Here is a 17,394-nt window from a genome sequence, read left to right on the forward strand (position 1 = left end):
TAATCTTCAGTAGTAGCTATTACTATTCAGTGTTGATCGTTTTGACAACATAACGACTGAAACACTATTTACCTTTCGATCCCATGGTAAAAGCTTATTCAATTCAACGAATCCAATGAATGATATAAATTGAAGGCCTTCAAATTGTACGGTGATCATAACCTCTGAACAGTGAACAGGGATGTAACTGGTGGCAGCCTGTCTAGCACGTGACATGTACAATCAGCAGTGGGGGACTCAAGATGGGGGGAACTGGGCCACTCAACCTCCTCCCCCTCCCAACTACGGGGCCAACCCCCCTCCACCCCCTAACTACGGGGTTAACCCCCCTCCACCCCCCAACTACGGGGTTAACCCCCCTCCACCAGTTCATCCTCCTCCACCTAGCCATCCGCCTCCCCAGCCTGAAGAACCTTCAAGTTAGTGCAGGATGATTCTTGATTTATTATTCCACCAGTAATAATAGATTTAACTGCAATTAATAATTATAATTCAAGAATCTTGAGTTTTAGATAAATTATCAATCAGGGATCGGAAAATTAAAAGGTAGTTGCAAATTAGTTAACAATTAACTGATAATTAGTTAATTATAAATAACTTGCAGATGCGGGAGCGGCAGTTGCTGGTGGTTTGGACTACGGAGCAGCCTACGTAAAGAAGTACATGGAGATGTATGGGCAGATGGTGGGCCAGATGATGCCCCCGGTGCCACCTCCAGCCCCTAATGATGAGGCTCCTGCACCTCCTGGCAGTCCTCCTCCTCCCCCTCCTCCTCCCCCTCCTGATGAAGGCCAAGGTATTCTGAAACCTAGTTACACACTTAGTAAGAAAACATTTAGCAGAATCTGCAGACTGTATCCTATTAATCAGATATCATTATGCACATTACACGTTCACATTATATCTTAATCATCATGTTTAGGAGAAGGCGGGCCTAAGCCACCATCCTCCCCACCATCAAGAGGTCCTTTCATGAAACCCTCAGAAAACAACAGCAGACTGCTTGGTTCCAACTCTACTAGGTATTATTTATTTTGCTTTCAATATTCACATTGGTGTTTATTCAACTAATAATGTTGAATTTGTTGTGTTTTGCTTTCTAAAAGTCTGGGCCTGATTCTCAATTTTGTAACTATTATAAACATTCCTCAGTGTAAAAAGGGAATCGCAACCGTTCAGTCAACCTCCAACCGGAGGTCATCCTGTGCAGCAACAAGGTCACTCTGCACAACAACAACAACAAAGCTATAATTACGGGAACCAAGGATATGGACAAGGGAACCAAGGATTTGAAGGTCAAGATTATGGGCAAGTCGACCAGACTTATGAGCAAGGCGAACAGAATTATGGACAAAGCGATCAGAGTTATGGACATCAGCAGTTAGGAAAACGGCGTGCCCCAGACCAAGGACAACTACAAGATAATAAGGTACCGTGTATACAATTTCATTGCAATTTGCACAGCGACAAAGTTATTGTAAGAATTCCTCTTTCTATTGACTATAAAATTGAATGTTAAAACCAAGGAAATGAATGTACATAATTGAGTGTTATGAAATCTTCGTTTACAAACAATTAATTTTTCAGAGGGGTAACTTCAATGAAAGTACGGGTCAGTGGCTGGGAGAGAAACCTATCCACCAGCAAGCAGCCCAAACTTGGCAACAAGATCAGTATGGATACGGAGATACGGAAGGTTGGGGGCAACCTGAACAGAACGTTGGGATGAACCAGCAGCTAGGTGGACAAATTCCGGACAAGAGAGAAGATCCTAACCAAAGGGGTGGTCTGAACCAGAGGGGTGGCCCAAGCCAGAGAGGTTTCGACCAAAGAGGTCCAATCCAAAGAAGTGATCCATATCAGAGGGTAGATCCAAATCAGAGAGGTGATCCGAATCTGCACATTGATCCTAACCAGCGAGGTGGTCCTCACTCTCAAGAAGCAAATCCTGAACAAAGAGGGAGACCATTCAACCAACAACCTCAACTTAATGAACAAAGGAGAAGTTCAAGTAATCCTCCACAGAAATACGAAGAGAGTGTACCTAATCAGTGGGAACAGAATAACCAAGAATGGCAGGATAACAGTCAGGCTGTAGGTGCCAGACCGGATCATGATCAGCGAGGTCTGGGTCAAATGCCTCCCAGAGAAAACATGATGAGAGGACCTCATGGTCACGGTGGTCCACCAGATAGAAGTTCCCCACATAGCGGTTCCCTAGACAGGAATTCACCCCACACTAGTTTGCCAGAAAGTAGTTCACCTCATAGTGCTCACCCTGGTCCAAGTGTTGCACCCCCAAGACCTCCTGTTGATCAAGGTAGAGATTTCCGACGGGGAAAGTCAGAGGAACAAAGCTTTGAAGGAGCAGCTGTCAGAATGCGTCCTCATGGGTTTGACGAGAGAAATGTGAGAGGTCCTCCTCCACAGAGGTTTGACCAAGGACCTAGACACAGAGTAACTGGTCCACGAGGCCATGAGTTTGGTCCCAGATCACGAGGTCCTCCTCCTCAAGAACAAAGAGGCCCTCCAGATGAATTTGGTAGAGGACCTCGTCCAAGGGGACCTCGTGAATTTGGTCATGGGCCCAGACCTAGGGGACCAGGGGGATTTGATGGGACAAGACCAAGAGGACCCCCACCAAGAGGTTATGAAGGAGGTCCAAGGATGCGAGAACCTGCTCCAAGAGAGCGGGCTCCAGCACCTAAAGGCTACGAAAGAGGGCCTCGTCCTCGCAGTAGATTTGATGAAGCTGTCAGACCTCGTGGTCCACCAACTAGAAGCCAGCCCCCTCCCCCCACCAGTACTGGACCGCCATCAAGAAGTAATACTGATCTTTATGAACCCCCCATCCCGACAGGTCCAATAGCGAGCAGACCTCCACCACCAGTAAGCACACTACCTAGATCTAGAGGTGACCATCCTCCAAGGGGCCCCAGAGTTCCTCCTCCAACTAGCACAATGCCCCGTGGATTCAGACAAAGGACTCCGAGACCCGATGGAGCGAGGCCGGTGGGGATGGTGAGGTCACCGAGACCGGTGGGGATGAGGCCATTAAGACCAGAGGGGGCCAGGCCTCCGAGACCAGAAGATGTAGATCCATCATTAAGGAGACCTGTCAGACGGCTACCTGCTGGGTGGGATCCTCCTACTTCTGCCGCTCAACCTACCCCTCCTGAAGCTACTCCTCCCCGATCTACTCCTTCTCCTCATAATAAACCTGAGTCCACTCCGCCACCCCTTACTAGACCTGAGTCAACTCCTCCTCCCAGGTCTAAAGACGAAGTACTTCTGCAAAATATCCGATCATCCGTCGGTGAGAAGATTTATTTAATCATTTTATTGAATTATAACTGATACCTCACAATTCATGGTTCCAATAAATTCGTTGCTGGTTTTACTTTCTGTACAAAAACACTTCCTATGACTCATGATATCACTTTCAGACAAGCCCATTGACGAACTTGAATACAAGGATCTCATCAAAACAGGGCTGCCAGTTTCCTTTGGCAGTACTCACGTCGTTTTAGCTGAAATGGTCAACGAATACAGAAACAATCGATGTAAAGTTGTGAGTTATTTTGTCACTCATTATGTCTTATAAATACAGCTAAATCAAGACAGTAAACTGCTTAACGTAACATAGTCTTAAAGATCATAACCGTACATACAACAGGCTGACGGTCCTACTTGCAATCCAGAGAGGATGGATAAAAGGTTGCCCACAAAGGTTTTAGAAGCCCCGGAAATTACGAACTGGAGATTTGTCGACCCAGAAGGTTTGTTGTTCACATATTACAGATCCCCGGCCCCCCTTCATATAATGGTGACCCCACAGTTGGGTTCAATGACCCTGAGTCGGTCACATTGTAAGATCGTTTTCGCGTACCGCGCGCTGCAACTCTTACATGAAAATGCCAAGTTCTCCCACATTTGATGACCCGCGCGCGTATTTTCCCACGCTAGATCGACAACGTAAAATGCTGGCATGATACCTCTACTTGTAACAACATTTAGAGGTATATAAGGCGAAGTGTGTAAAAGTATCTCTACTCTTCGCATTTTTGTGACATCTTGTTCCTTTCAATCCATGTAGTTTTCTAATTATTGAATGGAAAGAGCTGTCAAAATGGGGAGTTTATTCCCTTAAATGTCACCACATTTAGTATTACGTTATTTTTTGCTCAGAGGAGAAGAAAAACAAGGCCCAGAGAAGAATTATCCAACCACCTGCTGATCTGCTGAAGAAGAAAGAGGAAGAGAAAACTGGTGAGTAGTTAACAGCGACTAATCTGGTAAATAAAGTTCCATTATTCTAGATCAGTTTGTTAGGTTACCTTAGGGCCAATAATTTTGGTTCACAATAAATTTGGTTACCATAATTTTAGTCACAAATTTCGCAAATTTTTAGTCTACAACAATTTTAGTCACATTTTTCGACTTTTCGAGACCATTTTCCATTCCATTTACCTTAAGAACGACAAATTTAGTCTACCCCGTCTGAGCATTACAGATTAAGCTGCACTGCATTACTCAGGAATTTCAATAACATCAGATCCAGAGTTTGTGACTCTGTATCACTAAGTTCTTCAGTACACTGTTCAGTTTCTTTTTCACCCTTTTTTGACTTTACCATTTTTGTCGGTACGACGTAGTTTATGTCGATATGATCCTTCAGCCGTTTCAACAGAGCATGCATTAGGATGGATCGATTAAAAATGTAATGTCCAAGAGGAGCTCTAACCCTTTAAGTGCAATAGGACTTTGGTACGGTTTTGTGCAGTAGGAACGGTGATTTCATATATTAATTATAAACAATGTAAGCTTAATAATATTCATGTCATATTTGCTGTACTGAAATTTTGGTCTGCTTTAAAATTAGTCACCGAAAAATTTAGTCTCATGAAATTTGGTTTACAATAATTTTAGTCAAAAGCTTGACTAAATTTATGGTAGACTAAATTTGTCGTTCTTAAGGTACTGTTACATATCGGCTTGAACCGAAACATTGCACCCTCTTCTTGTTTATTGGGTCATTTTTATGCGTCGATTAAAAATGTTTTCCAATCATTGATGCTGATTTAATTGTCCATGATTTAGTCACGAATTGAGGACGCAGACGCACCTAGTGCAGCTGACGACGATTAACACATGTTTATTGAAAGCTTCTACAAGTTAAACTATCGTATCATTTATATGTTTTTAACCCAACTCCGTTCAGTTCTAGTGAAGCTACATATAATTGATATAGTAGACAAGTTAAGTAACCAGTCGCATACAAAGATATTATAAAAATAAGTCTAGACACTCATCAAAAGATCGCATAAGTCCAATGCTGTGAACAATCTTGTGGGTGTCTTTGTTTTCGTCATTACATCTTTTACTTAGATTTAGTCATCAATTTAGAATCATGAACAGGAAATATCGAAATAAGTTAAACTCTGGGAATCAGAAAAAAAACTAAAATAAGAAAATACCCAAAATACTATCACAGTCACACATACTTGAAAAAGCACATTAAATATAATCGAAAACAGAATTATAATCGATTTACTGAACGTCACGTTTTGTCTCAAGTAAACGAAAACATTGTTTGATCAAACAATACTTGCGATGCGAATTAATTGTGTATATTCATTATTCAATAGGCTGGGATCAGTACGTAGCCTATTGAATAGTAAATTGTAAAAAAGAGTAACATGACTAGAGTAACATTCAACGAAATAGCACAGCAAATCTTCAACCTCAAACTTTTTTAAATGGTCACCATTTTCTAATTGAAATGCTCTTCTACCGAAATATAATAGTAAAATACGCGGAGATAAAGAGCAGGAAACCAAGAATTATATAGTTAAAAGCTCTTGAGAATGTATTTATGTACATTGTAGATTTGGAAACAACTTTGAAAATAAAATAACCAAATCTTAAATCTATAAATCCAAAAGATAAGTTCATCAGTTTTAAGTCAGTGGTTCAAAAACCGTGAAGAGTAGTTCGGTACGATTCGAATTGAGAATGTTAATGATTTTTGCATGTATAAACTGTCGAATAACATATGATATAGTATTCATCATATTTCTGCAGTCATCGTAGAGGGTTGTACATTGTTTTCTCTTTCCTCTTTGCACAAACATCCCACGAATTTGCCCCACAAGGTCGTAACGTGTAATCTCATCTCCTTCTTCCTGGTAAGATAGACCACTGGGTTGCAGGCTGAATTGAGAGGAAGAATGATGAACTCAGATAACCAAGACAGTTCTTTCAATTGCCGAGAGCTCCATGAAAATTTGTTTCGGAGCCCACTATTAAAGACCAGAAAACCGACATTGCAGACACAGTAGATAACTGATAAAATGCCCACTGTAACTGCAGCTTTTCTCTTCCATTTCTCTGTTTGTGACGATTTTGATAGACAAAGCTTTCCCAAGGTGATAACGTTCAGTAAAACCATAATCACAAAAATACTAACTAGTATACCTATTTGCATATCATCTAAGGAATTTCGAAGGCCAAATAATTTCAATTGTATAATTACTGTTGTCAAGGCAATGATTACAGTATAAATTCCAGATGAGAATTTAACCGCCGTCCAATTTATAATGTGGAGGGGGAATATCAAATGTATTGTCCTAACAGCTGCAAGTAAACAAGTTAAGTAACCAGATGCTAACACCGATAGTCTTATAAAAGGTTTGAAGAAACCCATAAATGCAGATGGCACAAACACACAGACGAATAGATCACATATGTTCAAAACTGCAAACAATTTTGTAGTGGGATTGTCCGAGTTTCTCGTTAGCCTATTTGCTCTGATTTTGCTGATGAAGTGCGATAGAGACAACGTGTTCGTAATTGTCCCGAATACTAATATCATTGTCATAAGAATTTGCGCTGTCGTTCTGATACCTTCGGTCAGGTAAGCTGAGATGTTTCTGTCCATGTCCATGTTGCGGTTTTCTCTCACAGTTTGCTGCACAAACTGCTGTGATAATATTGTGTCTTGACCTGTTAAGAGTTTAAATTAGCTTAATTTTGTTAAACTATCATTTTAGCCAGGCCAAATATGAGCGTAGAAAACGAAATTAACGGGGGAAATCACGAGCATCAACACAATGGAATTGGAAGGATAATCAGAAAGAACGGTCGCTCGCTAGAAATAAAATTGGAAGGCTGCTCAAACATGATTACATGAGATGAGATGAATTGAAATGACATAACATATACCATTTTTATCCCGCTTATACTAACAATAGAGAGCACAATAGAGAGCACAATAGAGAGTTTTAAACTAAATTCACAACTACAATTAAATACATTTATTGAGGACATTATGTAACGAAGCCTTTGAAGAATGAAGAAGCCATGTGGGCGAAACGTCGGCAATAACTTGTGTTACTCAGAGGAGATTAAAGCCAATCTCAATTTTACTTCAAAATAGAGAGCACTGTTAATAATAGCTCTCAAAGGAGAGGGCATATCAATCAGTTGGTCAGAAAGCTTCATAGAAACGGGGAGCAAGGTCTGGCAAACTGTTCCTCTATAAGGCATCTAACTTTCTAGCTATTGTGTAGAAATTATAGTAAGTTTTCCAAACTGGCTCCCCGGGGGGTTTCCATTGGTGAAAAATGTTTTTAAATTTGGAAACTCGATTCACCATAAAAATCATTCACCATTTCTCACCATTGGAAACCATTGAAAACCATTGGAAACCCCCCGGCTACCCTAGGCTTGCATAATTTGTCAAAGAGGCCTTTAATTCTGTACGATACAGAGCGAAAATTCTATCCTAGGACCAGTTTAAACCTTTTAAAATTGCATTGAAGTTTAGTTAGACAAATGAAAAAGTTCTAAATATATAGTGTAACGAAAAAAGGGACGAATGGTGTAGCTTAATTAGCTGATCCAGTAATAAATTAGTTTGGGATAAACAGCCCTGTGATAGATGAGCTGCCCCCCCCCCCCCCCCCCCCCCCGGGTGACAAACCTGGCTACTGTCAGGCTGATTATTTGCTATTAACAGTCGAGAGTTGCTTTTATAAACAACGCTTATACTACAGATCTTTAGAAATGGTAGGCCTTGACATGATGGAATTAAAAGCAATTCAGAATTGAAGAGATACATTGCAGCTGTTCTGAGTAGCAGTGCCTTTACCTACGATGAGTTCAAACTATCGGAATGTTTAAGTTATTTAAACATCATTATACCTTTTACCTTACTTATCATACTTGAAAAAGCACAATAAATATAATCGAAAACATCACGTGTTATCAATGTTTAAGTTATTTAAACATCATTATACCTTTTACCTTACTTATCATACTTGAAAAAGCACAATAAATATAATCGAAAACATCACGTGTTATCTCAAGTAAAAAGAAACATTGTTTGATCAAACAATACTTGCGATGCGAATTAATTGTGTATATATTCATTATTCAATAGCAGGATATAGGCTACGATCAGTATGTAGCCTATTGAATTGTAAATAAAAGTTGGTGTCTCCTTCTGACTAGACTAGAGCAACATTAAACGAAATATCACAGCAAATCTTCAACTGCCAAATAGTTAAAATGGTTACCAGTTTCTAATTGAAATGCTCTTCTACCGAAATATAATAGTAAAATACCCGGAGATAAATAGTAGAAAACCAAGAATTATTTAGTTTTCAACTTTTCAGAACCTGTATGTGGACATGTTCAAACCTGGTTGGTGGTTTTGTTTCACTGCCAAAATGGGCGATTTTCTCATTTTTACAATAACTCCATTAATAATTACTTGATGGTCTTGAAACTTTCAGAGATGATTATAATTGTGATAACAAATAGTCTCAGGTCATCGGCTATGAATAATATTGTAAAATGGCCCAGTTATGTTGAAAAATGTAACATTTGGTTACACTTTTCAATGGCTCAGCCAATTATTAAATTTTAAAGATTCTTGCTTCACAAAAATGTACTTTAGGTATTTGCTTAGCTGTGGAATGAAAAAAGGCCCACTTTTGATTACATAAAAAAGCCCAAAATGGACATTTTGTAACATCTTGTTTTCATGATATCTTTATAGTTTGTTACAACCACAGCTAGTGTAGGATATGTATTTAACTCTCAAACCAGGTTATTAGTGCAGCAATTCTTGTATAAAGGCATTACCACAATCTTGGTATTATATGGTTCATAATCAATAAAAGGCCCATTTCTTTGAATAACGTAACATGGTTACAAATGAGTATGTTATACAGAGTTGTTTGATCTAGTATTGGTTTTAAGTTGGTTGATGCATTAAAATAGAGACATGAAACAACTTAACAAATTTTAAAAAATGATAATTGGGACCAAATTATTGAATTTTGTAACAATTTAAATGTAATGTAATTTAAATTGACAATCCGCGACAGAATGCGGTAAATTTAATCAAATGAATATAGCTAATTAGATTAAAGGTTGGATATTTAAAAACTTTTAATTTATATATGAAATTGTATAGAAAATAGAAATTGGGCCCTATATATTGAAATTTGTAACAATAAAATGCCAGGTCACGAGTTTATCAACTGAAATGGCAGAGTTCCATGTCCATCTATGGACTTACAAAATTCAATGTTTTGGGCCCAAGTACAAAATATGGTCAATAATATGGTTGATGGAACCCTTTAAATGACCTAGGCAAACTGGTCTGAACTTCAAAAACTATAATATAGCTTGTCTAACACCCCTCACACTAGGATACATACTATATATACTATACTCTATACATTTATTTTCTAATGTTACATTATTCAAGTTCCGCAGCCATTTTATCAAATTTATACGAATAAGGATTGCTTTACAATTCTGTATGAGAATCTAAAAACCATGTTACCAGTACAAGAATAAATTGAACATTCCAGATATGAGCTTTGTAGTCAGAACATAAATATGTTACAAAATTCAATGTTTTGGGCCCAAGTACAAAATTTGGTCAAGAATATGGTTGATGGAATCCTTTGTGACCTGGAAAAACTGGTCTGAACTTCAAAAACTATAATATAGCTTACCTAACACCCCTCACACCAGGGTACATACTCTATACACTTACTTTCTAATGTTACATAATTCAAGTTCCGCAGCCATTTTATCAAATTATATGAATAAGGATTGCTTCAGAATTTTGTATGAGAATCTAAAAACCATGTTACCAATACAAAAATATATTGAATATTCCAGATATGACCTTGGCAGTGAAAACAAAAATATGTTACAGAATTCAATGTTTTGGGCCCAAGTACAAAATTTGGTCAAGAATATGGTTGATGGAACCCTTTGTGACCTAGAAAAACTGGTCTGAACTTGAAAAACTATCAAGAAGCTTCTCTAAAAACCCATTGAAAAAGTGTAACATAGAAATGTGTTACAAAATTCAATATCCAGGGCCCCCAACTAAACTGCTATATCTCAGGACCTGAATATGTTACAAAAATTCTGATTCAAGGGTGCCCTCAGTCAAAGGGTCTAGTTTTTGTCAGTAGTTTCAGTTTTTCTTAAAATGTTACAGATTTCAATCTGGGGGCCCAGAAGTAATGAGTGGGAAAAATGAAACAAAACCACCAACCAGGTTTGAACACGTCCATGTACATTGTACATTGTAGATTTGGAAACAACTTTGAACATAAAATAACCAAATCTGAAATCTATAAATCCAAAAGATAAGTTCATCAGCTTTAAGTCAGTGGTTGGCATGTATAATCTCTTGAATAACATGATCATATATAATAGTATTCATCATCGTAGAGGGTTGTACATCGTTTTTCTTTCTGCATAAACATCCCACGAAATTTCAGGATTACCGACGGTGCCATCTTAAGTTAGGATAAAAATAATGTAACCTAGATCTGTAACCTATCTGTATCTTAACCGTCACATTTTTCAGAAGACGTGAAGCCAACAATCGATCCGGAAACCGATACAGTTATCCAGCCCCCCACTGAACCGGTCCCAAAACGGCAGATAGTACCGCCACCAGATTTAGCTCCTAAAAAGAGGGTTATAGCTCCGCCAGCGGACCTCCTTCCGAAACGAAGTATATTACCACCTCCCGATCTCTTGCCAAGACGAATAATCAGACCACCCCCAGACCTTGCTCAACAGGGTTAGTGGCACCGGAACTTGTTATATTTTGCTACTTCATGTGGTTAATATAAGACCACCATTTGATCTGATTACAATATTTTGTTGAGTAGATTGAGAAATACTGTGATTAAATAGTGGCGTGGATAGCGAGGGGGTGATGCTAACTGAATTGCAAAAATATCCTGATTTAAGGATTAAAGATATTTCATCCTTCCGTATTATATCAGATAATTTGATATTGAAGAAGGAATAAACTTAACAGTACAAATATCACATAGTTTTATTTTTCAGGTCGTGAAGCACAAGGGTATGGGTTTAACTATTATTTCATAAGATTTGTATCTAAATACAGTATATTCATGTCATTTCATTTAATTATATAATTCATATCTACTTCATTGTTAACAGATCAATAATCGTTTAAGCTAATGCGATTCTTTCAGGGAACAGGGTAGACCCCCTTATGTCAATAATGGTAGACCTCCATTTGACGAAGGTATATCACCTCGACCAACTATACCTCCATTTGACGAAGGTAGATCAGCTAGACCAGCTAGACCTCCATTTGACGAAGGTAGATCACCTCGATCAGCTAGACCTCCATTTGACGAAGGTAGATCACCTCGATCAGCTAGACCTCCATTTGACGAAGGTAGATCAGCTAGACCAGCTAGACCTCCATTTGACGAAGGTAGATCAGCTAGACCAGCTAGACCTCCATTTGACGAAGGTAGATCACCTCGACCAGTTAGGCCCCCCTTCGCTGGGTCTGATGACAGAAAACCGCCCTATGGTGTTGAAAGACGACCCCCATATGGGGACCCTAATAAACCTCCGTATAATCGGGAGGAGAGACGACCTTATGAGGCCGATGTGCGGCCTCCCTACGGTAGTGAACAGCGACCACCATACGGTGGACCAGCTAGGCCACCTTTTGAAGGAGACAGGGCACCTCGTGGGGGTGATATACCTCCACCCTTCAGAGACGTAGGACCACCTTATGACAAGGAAGGAAGGGACCCTCATGGGCGAGAAAACCACAGAGCTCCACCTGAAGTAAGAAGGCCTACCCCACATGGCGATAGACGTGCACCGCCTTACGACAACCGACGGGGACCGCCATTCGGTGAGGAACAGAGCAGACCGGGCTTATCTGACAGGTATGATGACCACAGGGGCAGGCCCCCTCCTGGGGACCCATATCACAGAGACCCCCCAGATAGGGGCTATCATGACAGGGGCCATCAACCCGCTCCACCTCCCGACTCTCACACACCGCATGAGTATGATAGACACCCTCCTCTTTATGATAACCATTCTAATCAGCCTAATGTTCAAGACGTTTTAAGTAAAGTTATGAAAGCTGCCAAAGCCGGAGAGATACCTGGGGTTGTCTTGCCTCAAGAACAAGGTGGGCATTGATTCTATACTGTTAATTTATACCACGTACTTGTGCTAAATGATATATTTTATATTCTTCTAGTTGCATCGGAGTTAAGTTGGTCGCTCAGGATTTAGTTTGTAGTATACATTTCTCACATTAGGCACAATGAATTTTTTACGTATGGCGTGGTTTCATTTGTTTACGATACGTTTCAGAGTTGACTCTTGAAATTTGAATATATTTTGAAGATTGTTATTAAGTTTTTATGACATAAGTATAACTTTTGATTTTATCTGTGTCGGATTATCATTGTTATCGTTCGTGTTATTCACAATTAGCTATATTCGTAGTAATTTTAGTTGTTCGAGAGAAGCTTTTTCAAATTCCAAACCTTTCTAAATTTCATGATTCTTGTTTTTTATGAACATTTTTCTCAAACATTCACGAAAAGAGTTTTACCTGATCTAATTTCAGCACAGGATGTCCTCGATGAGTTAGTCGCTGGCACAGTTGATCAACTATCCAATGAAATATCTCAACAAATCACTAATGCTCTCCTCTCTGGACTCACGGACGACACCAGATCGTCCGTCCGGAGAGACTCGTCCGATAGGAGGGACTCTGATCGTTACAACCGACCCGAGTCCTCTCGGAGTAGGAAGAGAAGTTCGGAGTCCCGAGAGTCTCGTCACGAGAGAGCGAGTCCGGGACATAGTAGGCGGTCTCCGGATAGGAGGCGGGAACCTTATCGACCATCTCCGCCTCGGTGGGTCTTCATTCAAACTTTCATCCTTCGACCTTAACGATACTATTGGAAATTATAGGAAATATACTTCTAAATTCTGTATTTTGGGGATACGATGTCGTCTGTAATAATCATATTTAAAGAATAAAAAGAGTTTATCGGAGTGACTAATACGATAACGTTGTTTCAGATCAAGACATCAGGCACCACGACCACTCCAACCACCACAATCTGCTCCCAGACCCACTGAGGCTGCTCGAAGGCCCATGGAGGCTGCCCCTAAAGTGCCTGCTGAGGACATACTCTTCCCTCCTGGCCGCAACAATCGTCCTGAAAAGGTTCGTTGTTACTTGACTCCCGAACATACTCATCATCTTGTAAATCCTGGTCATATTATTCTGGGCATATTCCATTTTCGTGAATTATCTTTATTTGCGTTTGTTCGTTATTCAGACTGTTAAGAATCTACCAAAGTTGCTAATATTTTCAAATCTCTCCGCAGATAGTGATAATATTAAGGGGTTTACCTGGCAGTGGGAAATCTCCTTTGGCTAAAAAGATAAAGGATGTGGAAACTGAGAATGGGGCATCAGCTCCAAGGATCCTATCCTTGGACGATTACTTCCTAAACGAGGTTTGTTGATGTTTCATATGACATATTATCAATATTTATTGAATATTACCCCTACAGAGATTTGGAAAAGTCTAGAATTAAATATCTAAGAATCTTAGACATTTAAAAGTGTCACTCCAAACCAGACTAACGAGTACGAATACGAAGTAGAACTCGAGGAGAGCTACAGAGCCAGCATGTTCAAAGCATTCCAGAGGACCTTGTCAGATGGCTGGTTCAAGTTCATTATCATAGGTAATTTAACTACTTAATTCTTCGGCAACGCTTGCTGTCTTATTTCAAGTATTAGTTTTAACACTGAGCCATGGAACTACAGGGTAATACGGTAATTTCTATGGATTGTTAAATACGTCCACGAATACGCCATAATACGCCGTAATACGCTGATTTGTCAAAATTAAAAATTACTAATTTTTTGCGCGCACGACACACCTTTTGGTAATACGTCAATTTTCGAGGATTAATACGTATTCGTATTCCAATACGTATTCCCTCCTAATACGTATTTAACAACCTTGCTTCGTTATGACCCCTCGGATTATGGTTATAAAAACAGCCTTTTTTTACAGACGCAGTGAACGCAGTATCAGAGCACTACACCCAATATTGGAGCGCTGCTAAATTGCAAGGGTTCCAGGTGTATCTGGCGGAGATCAACAGTTTTCCTGAACACTGTGTAACCAACAGTCTACACAAGCGCTCCTTACAGGATATCAATCAGGTTTGTTGGTATTTACTTTCGTAAATACTTCGTGGAAAATTAACCCTAGCGTAGGTTGATAACCAAAAGCAGCACTCCTTCGCACTATGTTCTTATCTCGGACTAAAATACAGCTTTAAGTATAAGATTTAAAAATTCAATTCGTTTGGATTGGTTCTTCTGAATGGTTTTTTGCTCCAGATTCATCAGAGATGGGAAGCAACCCCAACAAACTACATCAGATTAGACTTACGAGGAATCATACAAGGCACCACTATTGACGAGGTTACAACTTTCGATCCTCATTTTGTTTTTATCTAATGAAAATAATTAAAAATGATTATTTGAAGCACAATTTGTTGGCGAGCGGAGTTATGTTTTTTGAAGTTCATCTGATTTTTGTTTTTAAAAAGGTCGAAATGGATGACAGTGACATGGATGGCGAGGCTGTTGAAACCCCTGTAACTGTGAGTAGATCAAAACTTAATAGACACCACATTTATAATCCTTACATCAGTTCGCATAGTTTTTATAACATGTAACAAATGTTTTGTTGTGAACAAAATTATTCAATATAGTAATTAAAATGTTGATTATTTTACTGCACCAATTTTATGTTTTTTACAATAACCCTCACGCGCTGTCTGACACGTATTCAACTACTATTTTTTGATTTGCGTCTCGAAATCTGGGCCATCTCTTCAAGAACCCCTGATAACTAATTGTTGCGGAGTGATGAGAGGATGGAGTTATTGGGTTGGTTTTGGGGCCTGTGTCGGATAGGCTTCATAACTTAACCTGTTCAGAAACCTCCAGTGAAACAGTGCCGCTGGGAGGCTCAAACAGAGCACGACGAACAATCCCTCAGTAAGTTTAATCTCTAGGAACGTTCCTTCATTTGTGTGTTCATTGTGCAAAGAATTGGTTTTTTTAAATGCCAGGTTTTGTTGGAGGAGCTGAGTATAATTATCTAAGTTGTTGCGGCTGTTTGGTGGTGTGGATAACAACTTTTTTGATAATCTCAAAATTGTTTTTAAATAGAATTAAATATTTCAACGATGTTTCTAAAATCTGGTCGTGTACTCTTAGTCTTGACATGACAGAACATATTTTTCCATATTTCTAGTCGTTTTTAACATCTAACAGATTTAAGACACGTATACAAAATTTTGAAATCTCAACAATTTCTAATCTCGTTTATATTGAGTCGTGAGGATAAAATCTATATATTGACTAACAATGACATTACTTTAAGAACTCCAATGAATAAAATGGTCATTTTGAAAACGGGCAGTTTTGTTTATGAATCATAGTTCCTACTAAACCCACCTCTCCCGGGCCTCCCCCACAACTAACACCAATCTCCTTCCCCCCACTACCCCCCCGGCCCCATTACCTCCCTCCTCACTAACACGATAATTTTCCCCTCAGACCAGCTGGACGGTTTGAAATCTAGTTCACGGAAAGAGCGGAGTCCGAGCCCAGACGTTATGGAGCAGATAAAACTGATGAACAGGAAGAACAAAAACGATGGAAAAAAACATGTTAGTATTTTTATGATTCCTCCGAAGCCATATTTCTGAAATAATTCTTACGCGACTCCTCCAAATCCTAACTTTTTAGTAGATCGTTATTGGTAATGTGTAATATAACAGGATGGTTCAGCGCTTTTTTAACTCACCCATATCGCAGGTGCATTGGGCGGATCTAGTTGAAAGAGAAAATGCGGAGAAGCGCCAGAAGATAGGGTTCCACATTGGTGGAGGTTGGAACCAGGAGCTTCCTGAACTATACTCCGCTTCCAGAGACAAGTCTGTGAGTAAAACATGTGTTCTTTAGAGAATGGAAGTTGTTCGATCAGTGATCGTGCAGTGCTCAACAGTTGACCATGGGTTTCAAATTAATTCAGCAAAAAATAGGCGCTTATTTGATTATTTTCGTTTTTCAGTGAGGTACACTGATATGGACGCCTACATTCTCTTAGTTCTATCATCATGTCAAATAACTGTCGTCTCACATTATATGTTGTCTCTTGATATCAGATAATATGTCATTCTTGGACTATATTATAGGTATTGTCTTGATAGAATATCAAACGATTGACTGAAGACTTTTATAAATATGAGAGCCATAGGTGATGATGGTGATGTATTCGTTTGAGATCCAGAATACTAATTTCTAAGGACATGCGCTAGAGTCATATTAGTGGAGTTAATGTGTAATACTAATATGGAAAGCGATAAGAAATGTGCAAATTTGTAATTGCATGCGCTTTCTCAAATTCGCCAGAAGATTTCCATATCAAGTTTATACAACGGATTTAACTTCACATTTTTATATGTTATTTATCATGTTAAAATGGGCTTTAAAAGTTCATTATTTTAATTTTTACAAATGATTTACTTCAGCGTTTTAATTTGTGTATCTACTGCAACTACAAGTGACAATTGTGATAATTACCTTATAATAATGTTCATAAACAATAGAGATTCGGCGGAATGACAGACTGAGCGCCGTCCAGTAATAAAAAAGTGGCGTAACTTTGTCTCCCCTTTTTTGGCGCCCCTCCCTAAAATTGAACAAATTAGGTGATTTTAGAGGATACGCCCTTTCAAATCTCTAAAAAAGTGTGTTTCTAGATCAAAACGCGCAGTTTTGCTACTAGTAGTACTACTACTAGTAGTAGTAGTCTAGTAGTACCTCAGTTAAGTTTTTCAAAATTGTCCCCATGTTATCCGTGCGTTATTAAGTGTCAACTTTGCATAAGCTTAAGGGGGCATACACCAAAACAGTGGTTAGTGCCGTCCAACCCAAATGACCTCTAG

At 39.2% G+C, this 17,394-nt stretch overlaps 1 protein-coding gene across 2 annotated transcripts; it reads left to right on the top strand.

Annotated features, from left to right (window-relative positions):
• The first annotated feature begins 170 nt into the window (after positions 1–170).
• LOC134817597 (YLP motif-containing protein 1-like) lies at positions 171–16,970 on the top strand. Of its 2 annotated transcripts, none has more exons than XM_063826813.1 (22): positions 171–419; positions 605–796; positions 923–1,022; positions 1,153–1,429; positions 1,588–3,316; positions 3,447–3,571; positions 3,677–3,779; positions 4,189–4,269; positions 10,907–11,125; positions 11,398–11,413; positions 11,550–12,517; positions 12,965–13,256; positions 13,426–13,573; positions 13,738–13,869; positions 13,995–14,103; positions 14,439–14,590; positions 14,771–14,854; positions 14,983–15,036; positions 15,376–15,436; positions 16,001–16,113; positions 16,262–16,384; positions 16,518–16,970. In XM_063826813.1, the coding sequence occupies exons 1-22, from the start codon at positions 215–217 to the stop codon at positions 16,518–16,520; spliced, it is 5,286 nt and encodes a 1,761-aa protein (XP_063682883.1). In that variant the 5' UTR covers positions 171–214; the 3' UTR covers positions 16,521–16,970. The 2 variants fall into 2 exon arrangements, with proteins under 2 accessions (XP_063682883.1, XP_063682881.1); XM_063826811.1 differs by having other exon boundaries at positions 16,262–16,402; positions 16,526–16,702.
• The last annotated feature ends 424 nt before the right edge of the window (positions 16,971–17,394 follow it).

This window comes from Bolinopsis microptera, chromosome 6 (genome assembly GCF_026151205.1).
Source record: "Bolinopsis microptera isolate Bmic1 chromosome 6, MBARI_Bmic_1.0, whole genome shotgun sequence".
NCBI classification, from domain to species: domain Eukaryota; kingdom Metazoa; phylum Ctenophora; class Tentaculata; order Lobata; family Bolinopsidae; genus Bolinopsis; species Bolinopsis microptera.